Source organism: Vespula vulgaris, chromosome 9 (genome assembly GCF_905475345.1).
Source record: "Vespula vulgaris chromosome 9, iyVesVulg1.1, whole genome shotgun sequence".
Classification (NCBI taxonomy): Eukaryota; Metazoa; Arthropoda; class Insecta; order Hymenoptera; family Vespidae; genus Vespula; species Vespula vulgaris.
Genome location: NC_066594.1, coordinates 4,719,827 through 4,740,129, shown reverse-complemented (window position 1 = coordinate 4,740,129; position 20,303 = coordinate 4,719,827). Strand labels below are relative to the sequence as shown.

The 20,303-nt window shown below is 36.9% G+C and overlaps 1 protein-coding gene across 1 annotated transcript in view; it reads right to left on the bottom strand.

Annotated features, from left to right (window-relative positions):
• The window catches only part of LOC127066020 (nephrin-like), a 112,673-nt gene that overhangs the window by 51,337 nt on the left and 41,033 nt on the right, over nt 1-20,303 (bottom strand). Inside the window, exons 5-6 of the mRNA XM_050999159.1 lie at nt 9,263-9,373; nt 1,567-1,794 (exon numbers count right to left, since the gene is read on the bottom strand). Of these exons, the coding sequence (XP_050855116.1) occupies nt 1,567-1,794; nt 9,263-9,373 (339 nt within the window). The remainder of the gene's footprint in view (nt 1-1,566; nt 1,795-9,262; nt 9,374-20,303) is intronic.

The following is a 20,303-nucleotide window of genomic DNA, read 5'->3' as shown; positions in this document are numbered from 1 at the left end:
TTAAATTAAAAAAAGGATCGATAAACATTGGCTGACTTTGTACATAGCTTTACGAGAGAATCAATAAAATGATCTGTAGACGTAAGCGCGGAACGAATTTTATCATGGCGATTCGTACAACGTGCAAAGAGTTCTTTTACACGCTCGAATGCTTTTGTTTGCCGTAATTTTCTACTTTCGAAACACGAGCACGCTGCATCGTTACCACTTGCAATTTACTTAGAAAATTCAAATGGAAAATGTATTCGAGCGTCCTAATAAAATATAGCAGACGAGCGTGGTAAAGGATTAAAGTAAAAGTTTTTTACGCGATTGAAAATTTGTCCTATTTCAATTAAAATATACAGTTTATGTGATCGTGCGTTTGCCGACGCATACACATGTAAATGTTAAAGTTACAGAGTTTACGTTAGCTAAATATGAATAAACAATGACACGAGTAAATTATTATTTCGATACTGATCATTAATATAATGAATCGTCATCTATTTGTCGATGGTAAATATATAGTTATTATTGCTCTATCATCAAATCCAAATATAGTTGAAAACGTTGATTTTTCTTATACTTTTTAATTATTTTTAGTTTGTGTAGATATAAGATTCTTCTCATATTAAATAAAGAATATGAATGTACAGATTATAGGTATATAATAAGAAGGAAATAGTTGTAAAAACACAAAATGGCCGCAAATCGATTATACTTTCTCCTTTGTCACGTTTTTCATAAAGCTTAATTGAATGCTTTCGTGGCTATTTCCTTCGGCAGCGAACCGTACGGATCGTCGGGATTCGAAAATTTCGAGCGGAATCGGAAGCTGTGTTATTAATGACGCAGAGAGTTCGATTGCTTTTCGACGGTGAGCCGCTCGACTCGGTGCCACTACGTTCCACGATCCACCCTCCGTTATCCAGCCCTCTACTTCTCCCTCTCCTCTTGTCTATGTTCTGCTGTAATCGATGAAAAATGTTTCAATTTTATCTCGACGAATTTAAATATTGCCCTGAGGATAACGAAAAAATCTGTTCGACAAATCGGATTGTTCGATAAAATATGCATTCTATCGTTGACTTATTCACTTTTGAGAGAAGAATAGGATTGATAACTGTGGTTCTCGATGGCACTTAAAATCAGTTTATTCTTAATATAGTATGCAAGGGAATAGTAATTGATTATTCGCGACGGTAGTTATTGCTAGCGAGCATTCGAATCAACACGAGAGAAAGTCTTTTTCTTGTCGCAATTAACTTAATGTATTAACAGAGTTCGATTAAAACTCATAAGAGAAAAGATGGGATACGTGCTGTTGTCCCAATCGATGTACCTATATATAGATACCTATGGCAAATATATTCAGTCGAAATTAGCTCGTTAACTGTTCGAAAATGGCGAACAATCGTTCTCCTTTTTCCAATTTCGCGAACGATTTAACATCGCTTTTCTCTGCGAGAACGAAGGTTCTCACCTACCTATTCTATTTCGATGGCATTTCTATTTCGATGATTCGGTGATATTCAACGTGAAGCTATGCTGACTTATCGTATTACTTCGTATCGTAGTACTTACTATTTAGTTCTATGGTGACAGTAGTTCTGGGCGGTGGTGCCAAGTGAGTGTTACTCGCTTCGCAGGACAATTTGGCATGATGATGACTTCTCGTGAGGCCTTTCACTGTCACATTGCTTATCGTTATGACATTGCTTTCCCCTTCAGGCCCTTGTGTCTCTCGAACCTCCGTTGGTGCATCGATTTTCTGCGGCCCGAGAGACCACACGACTTGCGGTTTCGGTTTACCTGTCGCACAGAAACACAGAAGGGGAATGAGAGAGACAGACATATAGTGTTTGCGGATATGTGTATATGAGAGATAGATGTAGAGAGAGAGAGAGAGAGAGAGGGAGAGAGACGAGAATAGCTTTTCCGAAGGGAGATAAGTTATGGAATCTCGGAAGTTTCCAATTTCTCTATTACAAAGATGGGTTATGGATCTTTGACTGACCTTAAGATGAATGTTGTAACTTCATTGTTTGGACGGTAGTTAATAATATAATTGATTATCAGATCGTTCGTTCAACTATGAATGATCTATTAATTCTTCATTGAATGTTTTTTCTCTTTCTCTAAGAAAAAAATAGAAAAAAAACAAATAAATATCTTTCATTGCAATGATACACAAATAATATAGTTAACAATAGCCTATAAAGAGGAGATAGTTATATAGATCAGACGTAAAACAGGTCAATGCAACTATTAGAAACTACCGTTTCTTCTTATTTTTTCTTATTGTTGAAATCACATAATTAACATCGAAATTATCTGAGATCATTGGTAATTCATAATTCTTTCATCGATATTCCTCATTACGGACGTTTCAAAGAAACGAAGAAAGAGACGATGGATATGTGATAGTAAATCTAAGTTAACGGGATCATTTGGACGGAATCAAAGAGACAATCCGTGTTTCCGTCTAATCTAGGAATCGATCTAATCGGATACTAGGACGAGTCAGGAGAAACATCGACATACTCTGTAGCGTCGTCAATCACGGACAACGACAGGTCTTATTTGCTCGCGACAACAGCCGATCGACGTTGAGGTCGCTGCTGATGGCATCGCTCTCTCAATCTAGACCCTGTCTGTTTCTCCAATTTATTGGCACCGCTATACCCGATGGAGATGCGCGCAAGACTTCCTACTGTTAATTGCGTATGTGCTCGCGCTTTCATTTCGTATTGCCATCATTGCTATCTGGAAAGACAGGGAAGCTGTCTCTGAAATTCGAAGCTTTGTTTGATTATTTCGATATAATACAGGATAGTCATATTTGTTCAGTCAAGTTCTACAAACTCAATCGTAGTTTTCTAATTTGGAAAAAAGATTAGTCTAAAATTTTCAAAAAAGAATAATTGATTTTTTAAAACATTTACAAATTTGTATATTCAAATAGAATGCAAATAATAATCATTTTTTTTTGTTTATAGAAAGACATGTATGATTAGATACGCATAAGATGCATCTATTGTATATAATTTTGAAATTTTAATTATGAAATATAATCTAAATTCTTTTTATAAAAGAAAGCACGATAATACAGCGTTACTTTCGACAACATTTTGAGTAGTTTACTATTTAACAAACTCTTGTTTGTCATCTCGTACTCTCTTATTGCGAATAATAGTCTAACACTGAAAGCGTTACGTGCGGTGCATTTTTAATTAAACAAAACCGTAATTTTACAACTTTAATATCACAGAGTTGTGGTCGTACCTAGTATGAACGTGTATATTTATAGCAATGCGTCTATATTCCTGGAATATTTTTGTGTTTCAAATTTAATATCAAAAACTTTTGTCTCAAAGCAACTATCTTATATTTTTTCTCTTTTCTGCAATGTAAAAAAATACTATTGACTTTCTAATTAAAGATAATATAGTTTATTAACGTTATATTGTGTATTCTTCATCTGTCATCAGTTTTTATTCTTTTCTTCGATATTGTTTCTATCGATTAATGAACAATGTTACGCTTATGTATGATATTTATTTCCTCCCTATATGCAGAAGAATAATTATTTCAACGGATGTTTTGTTAATTTTTATTTTGTTAATTTTGACAAATGTAATTTCAAAGGGAGAATACGACACATATGAGAAGGTTGCATTTTTTAAAAGTATTTTTTGTATCTTCCAGTAGCGAATTATTCACTTAACGAGAGTAACTGCATGAAGAAAGAGAGAGAGAGAGAGAGAGAGAGAGAGAGAGAGAGACAGACAGAGAGAGAGAGAGAGAGAGAGAGAGAGAGAGAACATACAAAACGGGCATAAAGACTTGAGAAAGGAACTAAAGGGTGCATAAAAGCGGAGATCAGACGAGCGCTCCTCTCGCTTGTCTTTCTTCCCCATAACTTCCGAGGAATTATTTCATTGCCGGAGGAAATGAGAGAGAGAGAGAGAGAGAGAGACGAAGACAGAGAGATAAAAAGAGAGATAGAAAGAATGAAAAGAAGACGCTTTATCGTTTCGAGGAGGCCTTTATCTGTGTTATTTTGGATGTTGACGATATATGTGTACTGTAACAAAAGATTTATTTATTACGATGGTTCATTTATATAAAATTGAATTGATAAAATAGATTGAATAATATATTCAATAATGACTTTCTTTATCATCTTAATGACAATCACTTATTTTCTTTTTTAATAAATTCTTATTTATAATTTGTTTTTAAAAATCTTGTATCTTTAAACATACAATATATGTTTATTTTCTTTATTTTTTTGTTTGCAGGACACTGTTGCAGTTTCTGTTTGTATTATATACACTTTTGAATTTGTATATATGCATCTTATGCTTGGATTCTATTACAGTACATACATATATACATAAATATATGGGTATAATACGTACATACATATGTATACTATTAGATTATAGCGCATGGACAATGTACATACGTCCTTTGTATTCCGATGAAAGCTTCAAGGAAATTAAAGTGGACATGCTTGACGCATACGTATATTCAATTTTATCGTTCGAGAAATTTCAATTAACTAATATTACCAGATGACAACCCGTATCATTTCGTTGTAAAATAAATCATCAATGCTTTGACAATAACGAGGACATGAGAGAATATAGTATATTCTTCTGTCAACACAGAAACTTTAGTTAAATAATAATTTGGAAAGATAGTATTTATTCGACATGGTAACGTTACACTATAACGTTTCGTTTTATTTGTCAAGGGTACATACTCAGGTATAACGTTTGGTCGGAAGTAATGCATTAAAATCAATGTAATCATGACACGTTACACGAGGGAATCATTTGATTGATCAATACCATAAAACTTAATTGAGCCATATGGTCAAATTATTGAGTATATAGAACGTAAAAATTGGATAGATACTCTTTAATTTATTAAAACATACTTTCATCTTTTTTCACTTCTATTTTCGTGTTGATACATCGAATAAATGAAGTAAATTTCAGGAGACAATTGAGGTAGAAGAATTTTGGGGTGAGGACGAACGCTCCAAGATTTTCATTGCTCGCGCGTCGCGTTAAAACAAACATTTTATCGCGGTCGTCGCGGCGCGCCGTTGTAAAATTGCGTTCGCGGCGACATTCTAACAATACCGGACGAGGCTCGAGGGAACCAGGAGGAAAGCGAGGAGGAAAACGGAGAGGAAAGCGAGGAAGAAAGCTCGGAGAAGCGTGGAAACATGGTGCATTGTGAAACAACAATGCAAGCTACAATGCACACAGTGAGGCCTGCTGGAGAAAGCTTTTCGAAGGTGAACACAGGATAACGTTGCACTACTTTTAAACGTATCCAACCCGTTGCGAATACGCCCGTTTCTATTATAGATACGACATACTGCTTGTGTCTCGTGATCGGATAAGCTCGTAAGGTTACAAGGTGAACGTATCGTGACCTAGACCGACGTCAATTTTAAGAGAGAAACGGCACGAAAAAGAAAATGAAACGTTTTTCTTCTCTTTCTCCTTCTTTTCTCGATTTTCTCCAAAGTTAAGAAAGCCGATATATGAGTGTAAGTATTATGCCTTTTACGAACTCTCCAACGAACGAGTAGTAATGTTAAAAATACAGACGACACGTTTTTCTTACGTGAGAATTTTATCTACTTTGAAATCGATTGAACGACCGGATGAATTTAAACGAATTTACGATGAGATAATACCGACACATACGATGACATCGATAAAAATCTCCAAACCGATGACATTATATTACTCTGACTAAAATACAGTATTTTTTTATAGTTTTATGATACGATAAAATAAATTAAAGCCGCTTTGTTTTTGCTTTTCTTTCTCTCTCTTTCTCTCTTTCTCATTTTTTTACTCTTTTATCCTTTTTTTCGTGAGTCGGAGCATATGTACATACACACTATGAGTTATGTTTAGTTAGAAAAAATTCTACTTTGCACTTGTGTATGTAGAAGACAATGCAATAAACGAAGTTGTATGTATAACTCGGATAAGTTACCTTTAGCCGTACTTACGAATCTTTCTTTCTCCCTCACTTTCCCTCTCTCTCTCTCTCTCTCTCTCTCTCTCTTTCCTTCATACACACACACTCATATGCATTTACTGATCTTTCGTTTCCCTTTGAATCGCGTGGGTAATACGTATCTTTTGGCTTTACTAGTAGAGACGACCTGCTTTTCGCCAAACGTTCTAACTTTATGAGATGGGCACACATACACAAACTGTTCCAGCAATATTCTTTTTACGTGCAGATTAATATCTACAAAAAGAATTTATTTTCTCTCTTGAGTCTGTAATAAACACTTATTTTTTAATGACAGTAAAATATTCATTATTTGAACTACATGAAAAATAAATTATTTCCGATAAGTTATTTACATTTTTTTCTTACGATATGTAAATAATAACTTCTTATGGATTATAAATATATAAATGCATAAATTTATTTTATATATATATGTATGTATATATATATATATATATATATATATATATATATATAATATATCATTTCCAGCAGACACTTATACACACATAATTCTAAATGTCTCCCAATCGTATCTCTTATTGAGAAGGTCTAAATTTCTTCGTTTGCAACTCGATAGCGTCACAGGATAAATCATACGTCTCGTGTGAACCTGCGAGTGGCAGTGATAATAAACAATACGAAGATTAACCTGCAAGGCCACTCTCGAGCTTTATCTATGCTTGTTGGTATGCGTACGTTCACATGCTACTTGCTATATAGACTATAATAGATTGCATTGATGTACGTAGGTCGTTGTGTAAAGTCGTGAGAGACATTCCTCATTGTGTGCATTTGTTCAAGGATCCTTGAAAATACTCGGGTGTATCTTTCAAAATATTCAAGTCTTTTCGCCCAAATTAATTACATTTTTTACAATTTACTCGTCACTACAAATCAACATTTTTTATTAGTTTTGTTACAATCTGTATGCTTTAATATATATTAATGCAATCTATTTTTCTCATTGAGAATTGAGAATGTGTAAACGAAACACTCGTTTATTTCATGAAGTATCTAGCTATCGACTACGTAGTACTCTTTCTCAAGTAGGTACTGTTCCATCGTATTGTTTCTTTGAATTATCTTCTTACGTTTAGTGAAGTAGAGAAAGAGAAAGAGAGAGACGGAGAGAAAGACATTGATTTTGCATCACGTATAATTTATTCTGTGACTTTTCGCGGAATTGAAAATCTTGTCGACACATTTTGTCACGGGACTTCGCTTTCTAAACAAAGACATATTGTACGGAATGTGTAGATAAATTTGTAAAACTACGCACGAAGACAAATATTGTCTAGAAACGTATTTACGAAAGACCGACTGGAACGCCGTTAAGACAAGTAGACCTTCCAAGGATGTCTTTAGGGAGCGATGGTTATGTTTGCGTTTGCTGTTGATTTGGTTTGACGCTAGATTCTCTAAGAGAGGAATTTCGATATTCGAAATTCCCTCGAGTTCTAATTCCCTCGACGATTTCAGATACGACGTAACGATTATATTCGCGGCTAACGTTTAATCCAACTTGATAACGAACGTTTGATAATTGAATTAATCAAAGGACACGCGCTTGAGTTTTCGGTAGGTTGCACTTAGTTCTTCCAATCGTCTTTTTCCGCTCGCACGCGTTTACGTTTCGGTAAACTTCTTGTTTCGAGATAATAGGTCAGGTACGAATTGCGAGAGTGCACGGAAGCGAAAAACACTTCTAGTATGAGTAAACTTTGTTTCGATCTGCGGTGACAAATCGTTCGTTTGAAAGTTAAGAAGAACGCTTGGAAGAAAGTATTTGCATAAGGGCTATCGGTGCAATTCCAATCGATCGACGTGAACGTTACCGAAGTTGACTCTTCTCGACGAGAAATACCTACCTTGAAAAGTAAGAATTCTTCTGTGATAAATCAGTATCGTTCGACGTCTAGTAAAGATGTGAGGGTAGCGTTCAAAGGATCGTTTAGAGGACGAAACAGGGGAACAATTTTCAAAGAGAAAGTCCTACAATGAGCGTTCCTTAATGTGTTCTTTCGTCCATCGAGCAAACGATTTCACGTAAATCGTCTGAAAATGAGTGGTAAGAGAGGAGAAGGCATCTTTCCGCGAATCTTGCGTATGAAACGAAAAATCCCATTCCCCTGAAAACCGCGGGTATCCTCTGGCACAAGTCCAATTCCATTTGAAGTAGCCATCGCTCGAGTCCTCGGTCCTTTCCGAGAGAGCTGGAGGTTACAAATCCGGCTTACTTTTTCGTAGGCGCGCACGAGGCGTCGTGCTGCGTACTGTCGAGTTCTCTGCCGACTTTTTTGGACTTGGGCCAATTTTTATTTTTCCCTCGTCTACCTACTGTTTCCTCGCAACACGAGCGACGCGACCGTACGCGAAATTGCGCCGTAGCGATGCTCTCCTTGCTTCCGTATCTAGCTCGACTATCACACTGGATATCGTCTTTCTGTTGTTTGCGCCTTCGTACTACCCGCATTCGCAAAGAATCGCTTTCCAGCACTTTCGAAGGCTTACGGACCAACGTCGAAATTGCATTCGATCGAAGACTCTGCCCTTCCAATCGTTGATATACTATTCCTTTTTGACTCCTCTTATCGAATATCCGAAAGAATACGACGATAACCAAAGATTATCCTCTTTTCTTTCGTTTCCCTATCTTTCATGTTGATATCATTGAGACAGAAGGAGAGAGAGAGAGAGAGAGAGAGAGAGAGAGAGAGAGAGAGAGAGAGAAATAAAGAAAGATAAAGAAGGAAGAGGAGGAAAAAGAAAGAGGCAGGTAGAAAATTATTTTCAAGACGGTTACTGTTCCATTTTCATTCCGCTGGGTTATAACCAACGATTTCTCATCAGACCTCATTACCACGAGCACTTAGGAGCGGGTGCGATTTGATCGAGTATGACGGATGTTCGCTTTTCCGTTCTTAAACGCACGGCACAACCACTTATCGTAATCTAGATCTTATTTTCTCAAAACGAAGTGTCCGATGATGGATCGACATGACTACCTATTCGTATTTTATTCAAATCTAGCATTGGAATTCGAGTATGTCAAGCATTTTTCGTATACTTTCTGTTTACATTGATGAGACTTTTCTTTGAGAGCTAGAGTGTCAGAGAAAAGGTGCAAAGTTTCTCGAATATCGATCCTTTGCGATTGCTTCACGATCGATCCAATATAACGTTGGAAACAGTCTTCAAAGTTTGGACGGTTTATACTCACCTCCGTGAACCTCGCAGACGAGGGTGAGGTCGGCCCCTTCAGGATAGGCTTCGAGGAGTTTGCTCATGTCTCGTCTCTTCGTGTCGTAGATTATCGGCTTCGACGGCGGAACTGCAAGCAGACGAGAAAATACGTTGGTCGAACGTAATGCACGATATCAATCTTCCATTTTTCAAAGTATCTATGTCATAAATCCTTTTTATAAGTAGGTTGGTTTATCTATAGGTACGAAATATACAAAATTGATGTTTCGAGTTTGCTCGTATGCATAATCGACGAAGATCCAACCTGTTTCTAAATTTAATCTGAGATTCGATTTCAATTCAAATTCCTGGATTCGAATTCTTTCCGTAAGTAGGTAGGTAGGTTATATATTTGCATACCTCGATCTATGTTCTTCTTATCAATCTTATAAAGAGGAAATCTGTCGTGATATAAATTCATTCGCGAAGTAGGAGCTTACTGCACAAGAAGTAATCGAGAAAAGAGAATGTCTGCTTACTTCTCCTATAAAAACTCCTTTATTGGAATCAGTAATTAACGGACGTTTCAAAGTCGTGGCTTATCTCCTTGGTAGACTTACTCGTATCCATCGCTAGGATACATTGTACATTATCATCTTCCCGTGGTTTTGAAAACAGAGCCCTAGGCGGTACGTGGTACGCAGCTGAAAGAATACGTTGGTGGATGAGGAAAGAGAGATGAGGGAGGAGAGTGGAAGCGAATGGGGAGGACGAAGAGGAAAGCGGCTTCTATTTGACTCGAAGCGGCCTCTACCTCCTGCGTTTCCTCTTTCATCACCGGCTCAATCCACGATACAGAGGAGGCAAGTGCAAACAGGCCGAGCTCATCCCGATATGTTCTCGGCCGGATGCCTCGTGGAAATTGCCTCGGGTTATTGTCGCCGCATCGCTGGCCGGAGGCGCGCTGCAACAGAGCTAGACGAGCAAAGTCTGTTGAGAGGGAAAAAGAGTGACTACGGAGGGAGAGACGTAAAGAGTTTCGAAGTCGATGCAAAAATCGTAGAAAGCTGGCAAGCGTGGTAGCGAGGTAAAGCTCGATAAGCGAGCTCAACTGTGGTAATGCTCCTTGAAGAAAATATACTTCTCTACGATTCGAGAAAAGTACTCACTATCGGGCCAGACTTTCGACTACTTTTAAATTTGTGGTGAGGTAGTGAACGCTTTCGCGCTCTTCTTAGCTCTTCGAAACTTGTCTCCTCGTTAGTCGACTTTAGCGTAACGCATATTTTTCAGCATCGTGAATATCTCTTAGGTACTTTCCACTGCTTTATATTATTCCTTTATCTTGTTTCGAAAACAACATGAATAACGAAACAGAGAAGAGAGAAAATCGAGTCGACGGCATAGGTTTAAAGCGTACGGTTCCCTTGGAATTTGTACGTATGTACATAGGTATGTACATACATACATGCAAGTTGCCGCGCCTGCAGTTCTAATCTTGCTTGAGATTAGAGACGCGTGAGGCTTGCGTCGTTTTAGCGTTGCTAATGCCACCGCTCGGAACCTTTTATGGCTCGCTTATCCGTAGGAATCATCTAGGAAACGACGTTGTCCTTTCTCAAACTGTGATTTTGCTTCGAGCTGGCATTGTCCTCTCGATGAAAATCAAAAGATTTCCTCGCTTAGGACTACTATTGTTTCGAAAAAGAAAGACACTTTCGTTGCTCGTACGATGCGTGATTTCCATCTGTCCGACTCTTCGCAGTACTCCCAAGCGCGACCATCGTTCGTAAGTACAGCGTTTATTTTAACTGACCCATTTGACACGATAAGAGCTCCATTCGCGTAACACGACTACTTACTCTTCAAAAGAGTATAAAACGTGACGCTTACTTTATCGATTTTTACTAATGGAACACTTTTCGCCGAATTTCTTCAGAAAGTCGTTCTACTTATGACAATTTCGATTAAATCGATTTGTACTATTCTATATAGATCTCTAGAAAAGTATTTTGTGAGTTTTTAATAAATAGACGTTAGGTTATTTGCGTTACAATCGATATCATTAAAAATAGAAATAGACTGTAAAAATATTTTTCGTTTATATTGCTGACCAGATTACATAAGGGATTTATTCGTAGATCCGAATGAAAATGGACTTTTATCGTTTAGCGTATTCTCAATGGTATTTGAAAAGCCAGTAAAGCGCTTAGAATCGAGAAAAGCGCTGCCACAAACTATTATATCCTCCAAATGTTCTGTAGATGAATATGATTCGCAGGATTCACATGAGTCATCCTTTCTTCAAATGTAATCGATGCTTTTAGATGTTAGTTGATACTAGTAGGAAATGACGATTATCTGCCTTTGTAAATTCTCGAATCAAGTGTGGCATTTTTTGAGATCTCGTGCTTGAAAAAAGAGGAGAAACAAGACAAATAATAATAATAATCAAAACAATAATAATAGTGATAGTAGTAGTAATAGTAGTAATAATAGTAATAGTAATAATAATACTAACAAGTAAAAATGTGGAACAAATAACAGAAAAAGAATGAACACATGAAGGGTGAAAAGAGTGCGAGAACGATACGTATTCGTGACTTGATCACAGCAACGATTGTCACAAAGAACCTTAGGAAACTTTTACAGAATTTTTAGCGTCGACTTTAACAGGAAGTCGTGAGATACGAAATGTTGCTGTCTAGCCTGATACTCGGAGTTAGTGTAGCAGTTGTAAATGGAAACTGTCGAGCGACGCTTCGCGCGCGAGTCTTTACGCATTCAACCGCTAGATCTTACCCTCGAAAATTTATTAACGAAAACTTTCTGCTCCATCGTACCGAGAAGAAGAAACACGATATTATGGTCGAACGTAGGTGTATCCAACGCATTTTCTTACGAAATATTTTCCGTTGTTCCGTTAGACATCGTTTTCTACTAAAACTGTTTGCCGTACAAGATATTACAGTAGTTTTATAAAATTTACGAAAAACATAAGATATCGCGACGTTCAGAAAAATTCTTGCAATTTTAAATTTACTCCGGCATAAGAATTTCTTTCGTTATCTCATAGTTATTTTAATCGTAATATGATAACGGTTAAGTATCGTACGAGCACGATTTTATAATGGATCCATTGTATGAAATAATAGGGATGTTAGGTGATGAGCGTTTATTTACAGATATGTAAAATTTTAATAGATTATAAGAGTAGTGTTCTCGAGAAAGGGTTTTTACGTAATTTTTCTTCAGTGTTTTTTAGAAGTAAAGTTTAATCGGCAAAGTTTAAACAAGCAGAAAAAAATTAAATGGCCGAGAAAACAATTTTCGTTCATTTTAAAGCGAAGTTAATTCCGGGATACGCAAAATATTAACTTTAAAGTAGATGCACGAACGATGTCTGGAAAATTGTTTGCGAAAAGGTTGACTCATTTAACCGTAGAAATTATTAGATTGAGTAATTTCTGTCATATTTTTAGATAAGTTAAAATTTATATAATTTCCAAAACAAATTTTTTATATCATCTATAATTTGTCTCTACTAAATGATCAATACGCTACTATTTTCCTTTCAAGGCCACGATACTGCGTTCTCTACTATAAGCCCTCTACGATAAATTTATTACTTCTATCTTGCGCGGCACAGTTGCACTTTTCTTTTTTTAAGTTAGCTGAACTGGTAAATCACTTACATTACGTACTACGACTCGCATGAGACATTTGTCCTTGAATCAATCATCCGTCAATAATGCGGTTCGATTTCGTTCTACGATGAAAATCGGCGAATTTATTGTTTCCGAGTGTCCTTCTTTTTCATGTTACGAACGTCCGACAGAAACTAATATTTATCGAGGAAATTAGAAATTTATGCAGAGCACGTTTCTCGTACGGTTATTTTAAGATGGCGCGCCGCATGCAAACGAACGGGGCAGAAAAGTAATATATTTTCGCGACTACCGTAAATAAGGAAGCACAGCCTAGATTTCTTATGACCACAGCAAAACGTGCTTAACTGCTTTGCTTTAGGTATTCTTCTTTATTCACACCTGCGTTAGCATCTTATAAGTACCTACGATGGTAGATTTCATCTTGACGGTATTAAACTTTTACTTACGCTGACGATATGACATATTTTCTCGAGATACATCAGTAGAAACTTACGATCCACTCAGTGAATCGTTTCGTTGGAAATCGGGAAGAAACGGTAAATAGAAGAAATAGTAAGAGAGATAGGAGCACGGTTTTACGAAGTAGTTCTTCGTAACCTAGGTCGGTAATAATCGACGTCGCTTTCCTTGGAGTATTTGCTGGCATACTTACATGTAGCTGTACACGTAGACACTCGCATGAGTATAGATAGGATCAGTACCTACAGGGTGGATCGAGTGGACATCCACGATAAGAGTGGCAGAGAAGGAGCTCTAGTGGATTCTCATGGTCTAGTTTCAGTCTCGTCACGTCCAACAGCTTCCCAGAGTCTTCCGAAGTGCTAACGCGTCTCTCGTCCTACTCCTTATTTAGTCTTTCGTCATGTATATACCTACATCTATTCTCAACGTACATCTATGTGTACATGTGTTTATACATACACACAGCCATATATATATATATATATATAAGTATAGGTGTATATATATATATATATATATATATACACCTATACTTATATATATTGTAGATATATTTTTATTTCTACAAAGAATGAAAAAGAGGAAGGGAAAGAGAACGAAAGTCATGTAGAGGCGCGTATATGCGAACGGCGAAGCACAGGAAAAGGAATGGCCGAAGAAAGACGAAGAGACGCTTCTTTCGCATAAGCTAGAAGCTCACCTATCCTTTCCTCACCACTAGCAGGAGGCAACATTTGCGGGATATTCTTCCGCGCTATCGGTTCCACGACGTGCTCGACGAGCGTACACTAGCCGTCGTCCTACTTCCTCCCTTTCCTCTACATGGGAATAGTCGCCATAGATTCAAAGCCATTGACTATCCCGGACACGAGAACCGTACGCGACGTGACCGTCTCCGACGATTACTATAACTCATCCGTAAATGCGACTTCTCTTCTTCTTCCGTTTCTTTCTTTTTCTTTTCTTTGCTTTCGTTCTTTGCTTCTGAACTGATATTCTCTTGCGTTTTTGAAAACTTTTCACGAGTCTATTGTAATAAGAATCACTTGCACATACGCGTACGAGAACTCTATTTCAATCTTATTCTACTATAAAATTCTTTCGTTCTTTGAAACGATAATAATTTGATAGTCAATAAAATGATATCGACAGAGATATCGACATTCTTCGTAGTGTCATCACATATCATTTATAGTGCCGTTCATAGTGATATAGCATTCACAGCGATATAACGAAGCTGAATATCTCGATTGTATTACAGGGTGTAGAGCCAGAGATGGTATAATTGTTAAAAATGATATGTTTGTACTTTCTCTTAGCGTATTATTAACGATATTATTATTCTCGAGAAATTACTGTTCTAATTATTGTTACTAACGAGATGTAACATCGATAATATTTCAAATATTGAGAACATGCTTCTATTATAACATTCTAGATAGATAGATGTAATTTTGTTTTCGCGTTATAAATATGCTACACCTGATTAACAGATTTCTTATAATAAATATAAATTGTTAATTATTCTCTTTTTTTATCCATAAGAAACATATATATTTCATTGACGGGTAATCAATTTTAATAATCGATCGATGATCAATATGTATCCAATTGAAGAACGAGAAGCATAAGATGCTATTTGAAGAGAGTCAACCTAGATGTAATCTACTTCAAAGGAAATTGCATTCACAGATCTTTTTGTACAATGAGATAATACGGTAACCCAAGGACAATATCTAAACTAGGAACATTTGTCATTCCATCATCTGGTATAGCGACTCCTGAACTATACATCTCAGAATAGTAGAAGATCGATCTTAAGATAAGGATTCTCTGGATCGTCGAACGGATAAACATGTTCAGTCGTCGAGTCAACGGATATTTCACCAATCTGCTTCCAGTTCGCCTTTAATTTGCAAGATACTGTCGCGAATCTATATTCGAATCGCTTATCTCGAACGCATTAATGATAAAGTCATATGTGACATGAGAAATGCTCGCTTCTCTTTGTTACAGGCTTCCTGTTTCCTGCTTCTAAATGGACTGGCAGATACTGACCTAAATTATGATCTCTCAATTTGACATACGGTCAACTTGTAATCGCTTTCTGCATTTATCACGAAACGATACTCGAACTATCTCAAAGTGAGCATAACAAAAATCGTTTTTTCAAAATTGCTTCATTATTTTTTTTCTATTATAGCAATCGATTCTTTATGCGTTGCGCGTTAGGCAGAGGGAGAGAGAGAAAGAGAGAATTATGAGAGTTATGAAATTATTTATATGTTATTTACCATTAAATAACGTTTTCCAGACTAGGAAAAGTAATTTGAATTGTTGAGTAGATAAAGACAAATTAGGGTATTATATGTTGTGGCGAAAATAAAAATTATAAAATAAATTTTTGTTGCAAGATAAAATTAAAACTTTTCTTTCATTGTTATTACGACGCTCTTGTATATTTTATCCTTTTTTTATTCCTTATTTTATTCTTATGCTTCGTACCAAGTAAGTTATATGTTTACTGAATACGATTATTAAAAAGAATGAGAAAGAAAAGCAAACGATGTAGAAACGATAAGAAGAAAGAAAACCAATTAGAAAACCGATTTAAACGGTTGGGAAACAAAATTCAAGAAAAAGGAATAGTCAGATTTTCTTCTACATATGTTACGGTTAAACTGTGACATTTATAAAACAGATCGATTTGTCGATACCTGAATATAACAATTTTCTATGAAGAGAAATACTTTCAGGAATTTTTTAATTTAGCTTTGCAAATATGGTTTTTGTTACTACCTATATATTTTACGATTTTTTTTCTCATTGATCTGATTTTGAAGAAGACATCTTCTATCTTATTCTTCTAAAGCAGAAATAAGAAACTAATTAGATGGAAAATGGACAAAGTATATCGATATTATACAATTATACTGGTTGATCAACCATCAATTTCGTTAACATATGCGACTTAAGCTATAAACTTAAATCAGTTAAGTTGACAGAATATCTCGAAGAGAAACTTTTCAAAGTGTATGAACAGTGCGTGGTTTACAGATCTCTCGAATCCATCGATATCCAAGGAAATTGTATCATGATAGACGGATCTCTTTATAGTTCGATTTTTCAAGAAAAGAAAAATTTTTATTGATAGAGAAGAAGAAAATATCTATTGAAAAATTTTATTGAGTCGATCAATAAATATAGCCTATATATCTATATGAAGAATATTTTTATATAATAAATTATAAAATTTCTATAAAATTTCAAGCGAATTTGATGCCATATTACGTTACATTTAATCAATTATAATTCCACACAATTATTTATAATATAATACATAAATATAATAGCATCTTATGTGTTTGTGACATTATAGATAATCAATAACTTCGATTTGAATAGAATGCTAAAAAAAAAATACATGTGTTCTAAAACTGATGAAGAGCTACGTAAGTATATATATTGACATATTGATATTCGTCTTTGCTTATATAAAGTTTGTAAGGAGAAATAGAATATATCTATAACGTCTAGGCGAAATGCGTGTAAAAAATTCTCTTTTTAAATTTCGCGTCGAATTCGTGCGTGATATACGAAGGTAGAAAATATTCAAGCGATTCGAATTTATTGAATTTCTGGAGCGAGCAATGGAATTCCTTTTCTTAGTCCGCTTGTACACGCGCAGGCGTTCGTTTGCATGTGATCGCGAATATACATATGAAGGTATACACGTAAAAGAAGAGGTGCGAGCGCATCCCAGACATGGTGTACGGCTTGAATTATAACGCTAACCTCTTATACGATAGTATAGTCTTTCTTTGTGGTAGTATGGTGGTGTTCGCGGTGCTCGTGCTCGTGCGTGACTCGGATATCGAACTAAGCCCACGTAGCGATTGCCGTTAAAAATTTAGGGAAATTCTCTGGCGCGGGCAAGCCAATGTTATTTTCATGCGACGTTACAAAATGACGCTCGTGTTTCAACTCCGAACACGTATTTCTTTGTAGAGTTAGTTTCCCCAAACCTTTTTGGCCGTACAACTTCTTACTCTTCCATTGATCGCAAAATTGCAAAATTGTGGAAACGAAATATCTCGGAAATCTTAAACAGGTTAACGTTGTTCCGCTTCGATCGAGTCCAATTTGTGTTATTTATTATACAATATTTGTCCTTTTTTCGTTTATCATGAGTACGTTAAAAGACGGAAATATCGCGAACGCGATTCGTAAAAGCTTTCGATGAGCGAAAAAAGTTTTCAGAATTTCGATCGAAAGTTCGTTCTTTTCGGAGAAAGTCGGTAGTTTATTTGGAAAACGTTCTCTTATTCTCCGGGCAGTTCGTTTCGCGAAGAAATCGAATACTCTTCTCGTAGATTTTCTCGATCGGACCACTCGGACGTAGGAAACCTCGCCAAACGAAAACTAGAAGTCTGCTTCCAATTAAAGCACGCGAAAGTCCTTGAACGTTCCGTACGAAATCCTATAGCTTGTGAAACTGTGCATTACTACAAACGTTGAAACGCAAGGAAGAGTAGGAAAAGCGAAAGAAAAAGAGGATGCCGCCGATGGAATTCTCGAGAGAGTAAAGGTAAATTCATCTCTTGGGTTTTACACACTGCTCTTTTGAGAAGCTTTAGGTATCGAGAATCTCGTGACTTCAAAGAACAGGTATAAACTTTGTGGAAAATGATTCGACCGGAATATTCAATAGCTAACAACTTTGCTCTTATTGGAGATGCCAAAATGACAATGGAAATCATCTTTAAAAGAGTTATCGTTATAAAGGACAGAAAAAATCTGCGGGACAGGAAATCTAAGTCGATGCAATTCGCTTTTCTTGCCCATCTATCGAGGAACAAAACGTTTGGCCGTTCCGGCGAAACGGTCCGTGCTTAACGAGCCATCGCGGAGAAAGCTTCCGGAAAAAGTCCAGATCGCTTACTTGGCTACCTCCGTGAGTTTCGTACGTATGGCAAACTTTCTCTCTTTCCCTCTCTTTCTCTCTCTCTTTTTCGTTCTCTTGCTCTTCAAGGGTAGTACCTAGTAATCAGCGTCGCGTAATCGTGGATAAAGCGACCGATGGGGATGAGGATTAATGGGGAATCACCGTAAAGTCCAAGAGATAACGCGCTACTCCACTTTCTCGAAGGTCCTGAATTACCGGCTCCTTTTTCGCCCTCTCTCGAACTCTATTTCTTCGTACGACCTCCTTCCCCCATGGTCCTTCGCGAGAAAAAGTTTTAGAGTTTGAATGAGCTTTTTATCCAGCTCGGCGATTCCGCGATACCGAGCTGCCTCGAACTTTCTACCAACGAACTCGCGTATTTTCCGACGGTAACTGCTCGGTGAAAATTCACCTAGACGAAAATTCGGACAAGGTATCTTTGTCCGACAAGAAGGGTCGAATTATTTCGAGGAGCGACCAATCCTCTTTTATTCTTCTGCGAAGTTCGCTTTTCGCTGCAACTATTTGACGATATATGTTCAGATATTCACGATCCTTTTCTTAACACTTTATTATTTCATCGAAATATCAAGATTCAAGATTTCTATTGCCATGCAACGACGAATAAAAGAATAAGCCTAAAACGCGATATGTTTTGTTGTCCCTCCGAAACTAGAGAGGATTCTTGTAATTTTGTTCAACCTCTTACAGAGGTTAATAAAGATTATACTAAGAGGGGTTAGACATGCACCAGCGATGAAAATTCTGTAAGTATCATTGGCTGGGATGATACAAGAAAGAGGAATCGGAAGAAAAGCCTTCATGGAGGTCATTTCCTCGCGTCGAAATAGTAACACCGTGACGTTTCGCAGGGTTACATCCTCCACGGAAATTGGAAGTTTTACGGACATGCCGACGTCTAGAAAACGTGACCTAAGAAGATTTCTCTTCCCCGCTACCTACATCGCCTCTCGTCATCTCTTCTTTTATTCTTTTCCCTTCTACCATTCTCTGTCGGTCCATTCTCCTTCTCATGGTGCTGACAGTTTGCGCTTGACAAGCAATTTCTGCGGGAATAAGTCGCGAGGCTAAGAGTTATCTCGCATTTCTCTTAGAAGAAAATGTCTTCTTTCTTCCGTAAATAGACGTACAGTCAAAACGTATCGATCATTCCGATAAGCACGGATATATGTATTCGCGTCGAGAGGTATTTGACTTTTCTTTCTTCTCTCCGTTGTTTCTCGAATATCGAAGTTTCCTTTTTTTCTTTTTTCTAATACTATTTTTGCGTGAAAAGATTATTAAAAGACGAGACAAACAGATAGAGGTCGAGTCTTCTCACGTTACCAAGGTCGCCAACCTTTCCATGTCTTATAAAATTTCCATAAATTACTGTCATGCTTACATCGAAGAACTTGGAAAAGTCAAAGTTTCCCTATTCACTTTCGTTGCGATAGCTTCCTCTTTCTTTCCTTTTCAGCGAGTTTTACGTCATTTATGAGTATTAGTGTTCACCTCCGGCACCACCGGTAGATCTTCCTTTCGAACAGAAGGAAGAAAACGAGTAGAAGGCGGTACCGGTGGTAGTCGTAATATTCAAGATCTCGATTTTTCATCGTTCTTGAAGAATTTACTTTTTGGTATTTGAAGAAGAACGAGAGCGAGTCTTTGGTTCGCGATCTTTTTCGTTCAACGGCTGGAAAGTCGAATAATGGAAAGTCTTTACCTTAGAACGAAGAATATTCGATATTGGTTTGACCGTTTTTGGGCATATAAGCAAAAGCGATTTTACGGCGAAAGGAATGATTCGACGAGATTCTTCCTCCTCGTAGAAAAATGTCACTACTCGTCCGATATGCCGGACTATAAAGTTCGTTGGATTCGAGGGAATCGAAGCACGATAGAGTGCTCTGATGAGATTTATCGGGTGGAGCACGATTCTTCACGGTGGGATAGTACGTCTTTTATCATCGTAGGTGATCGTTTCGTTACGCGTCTCA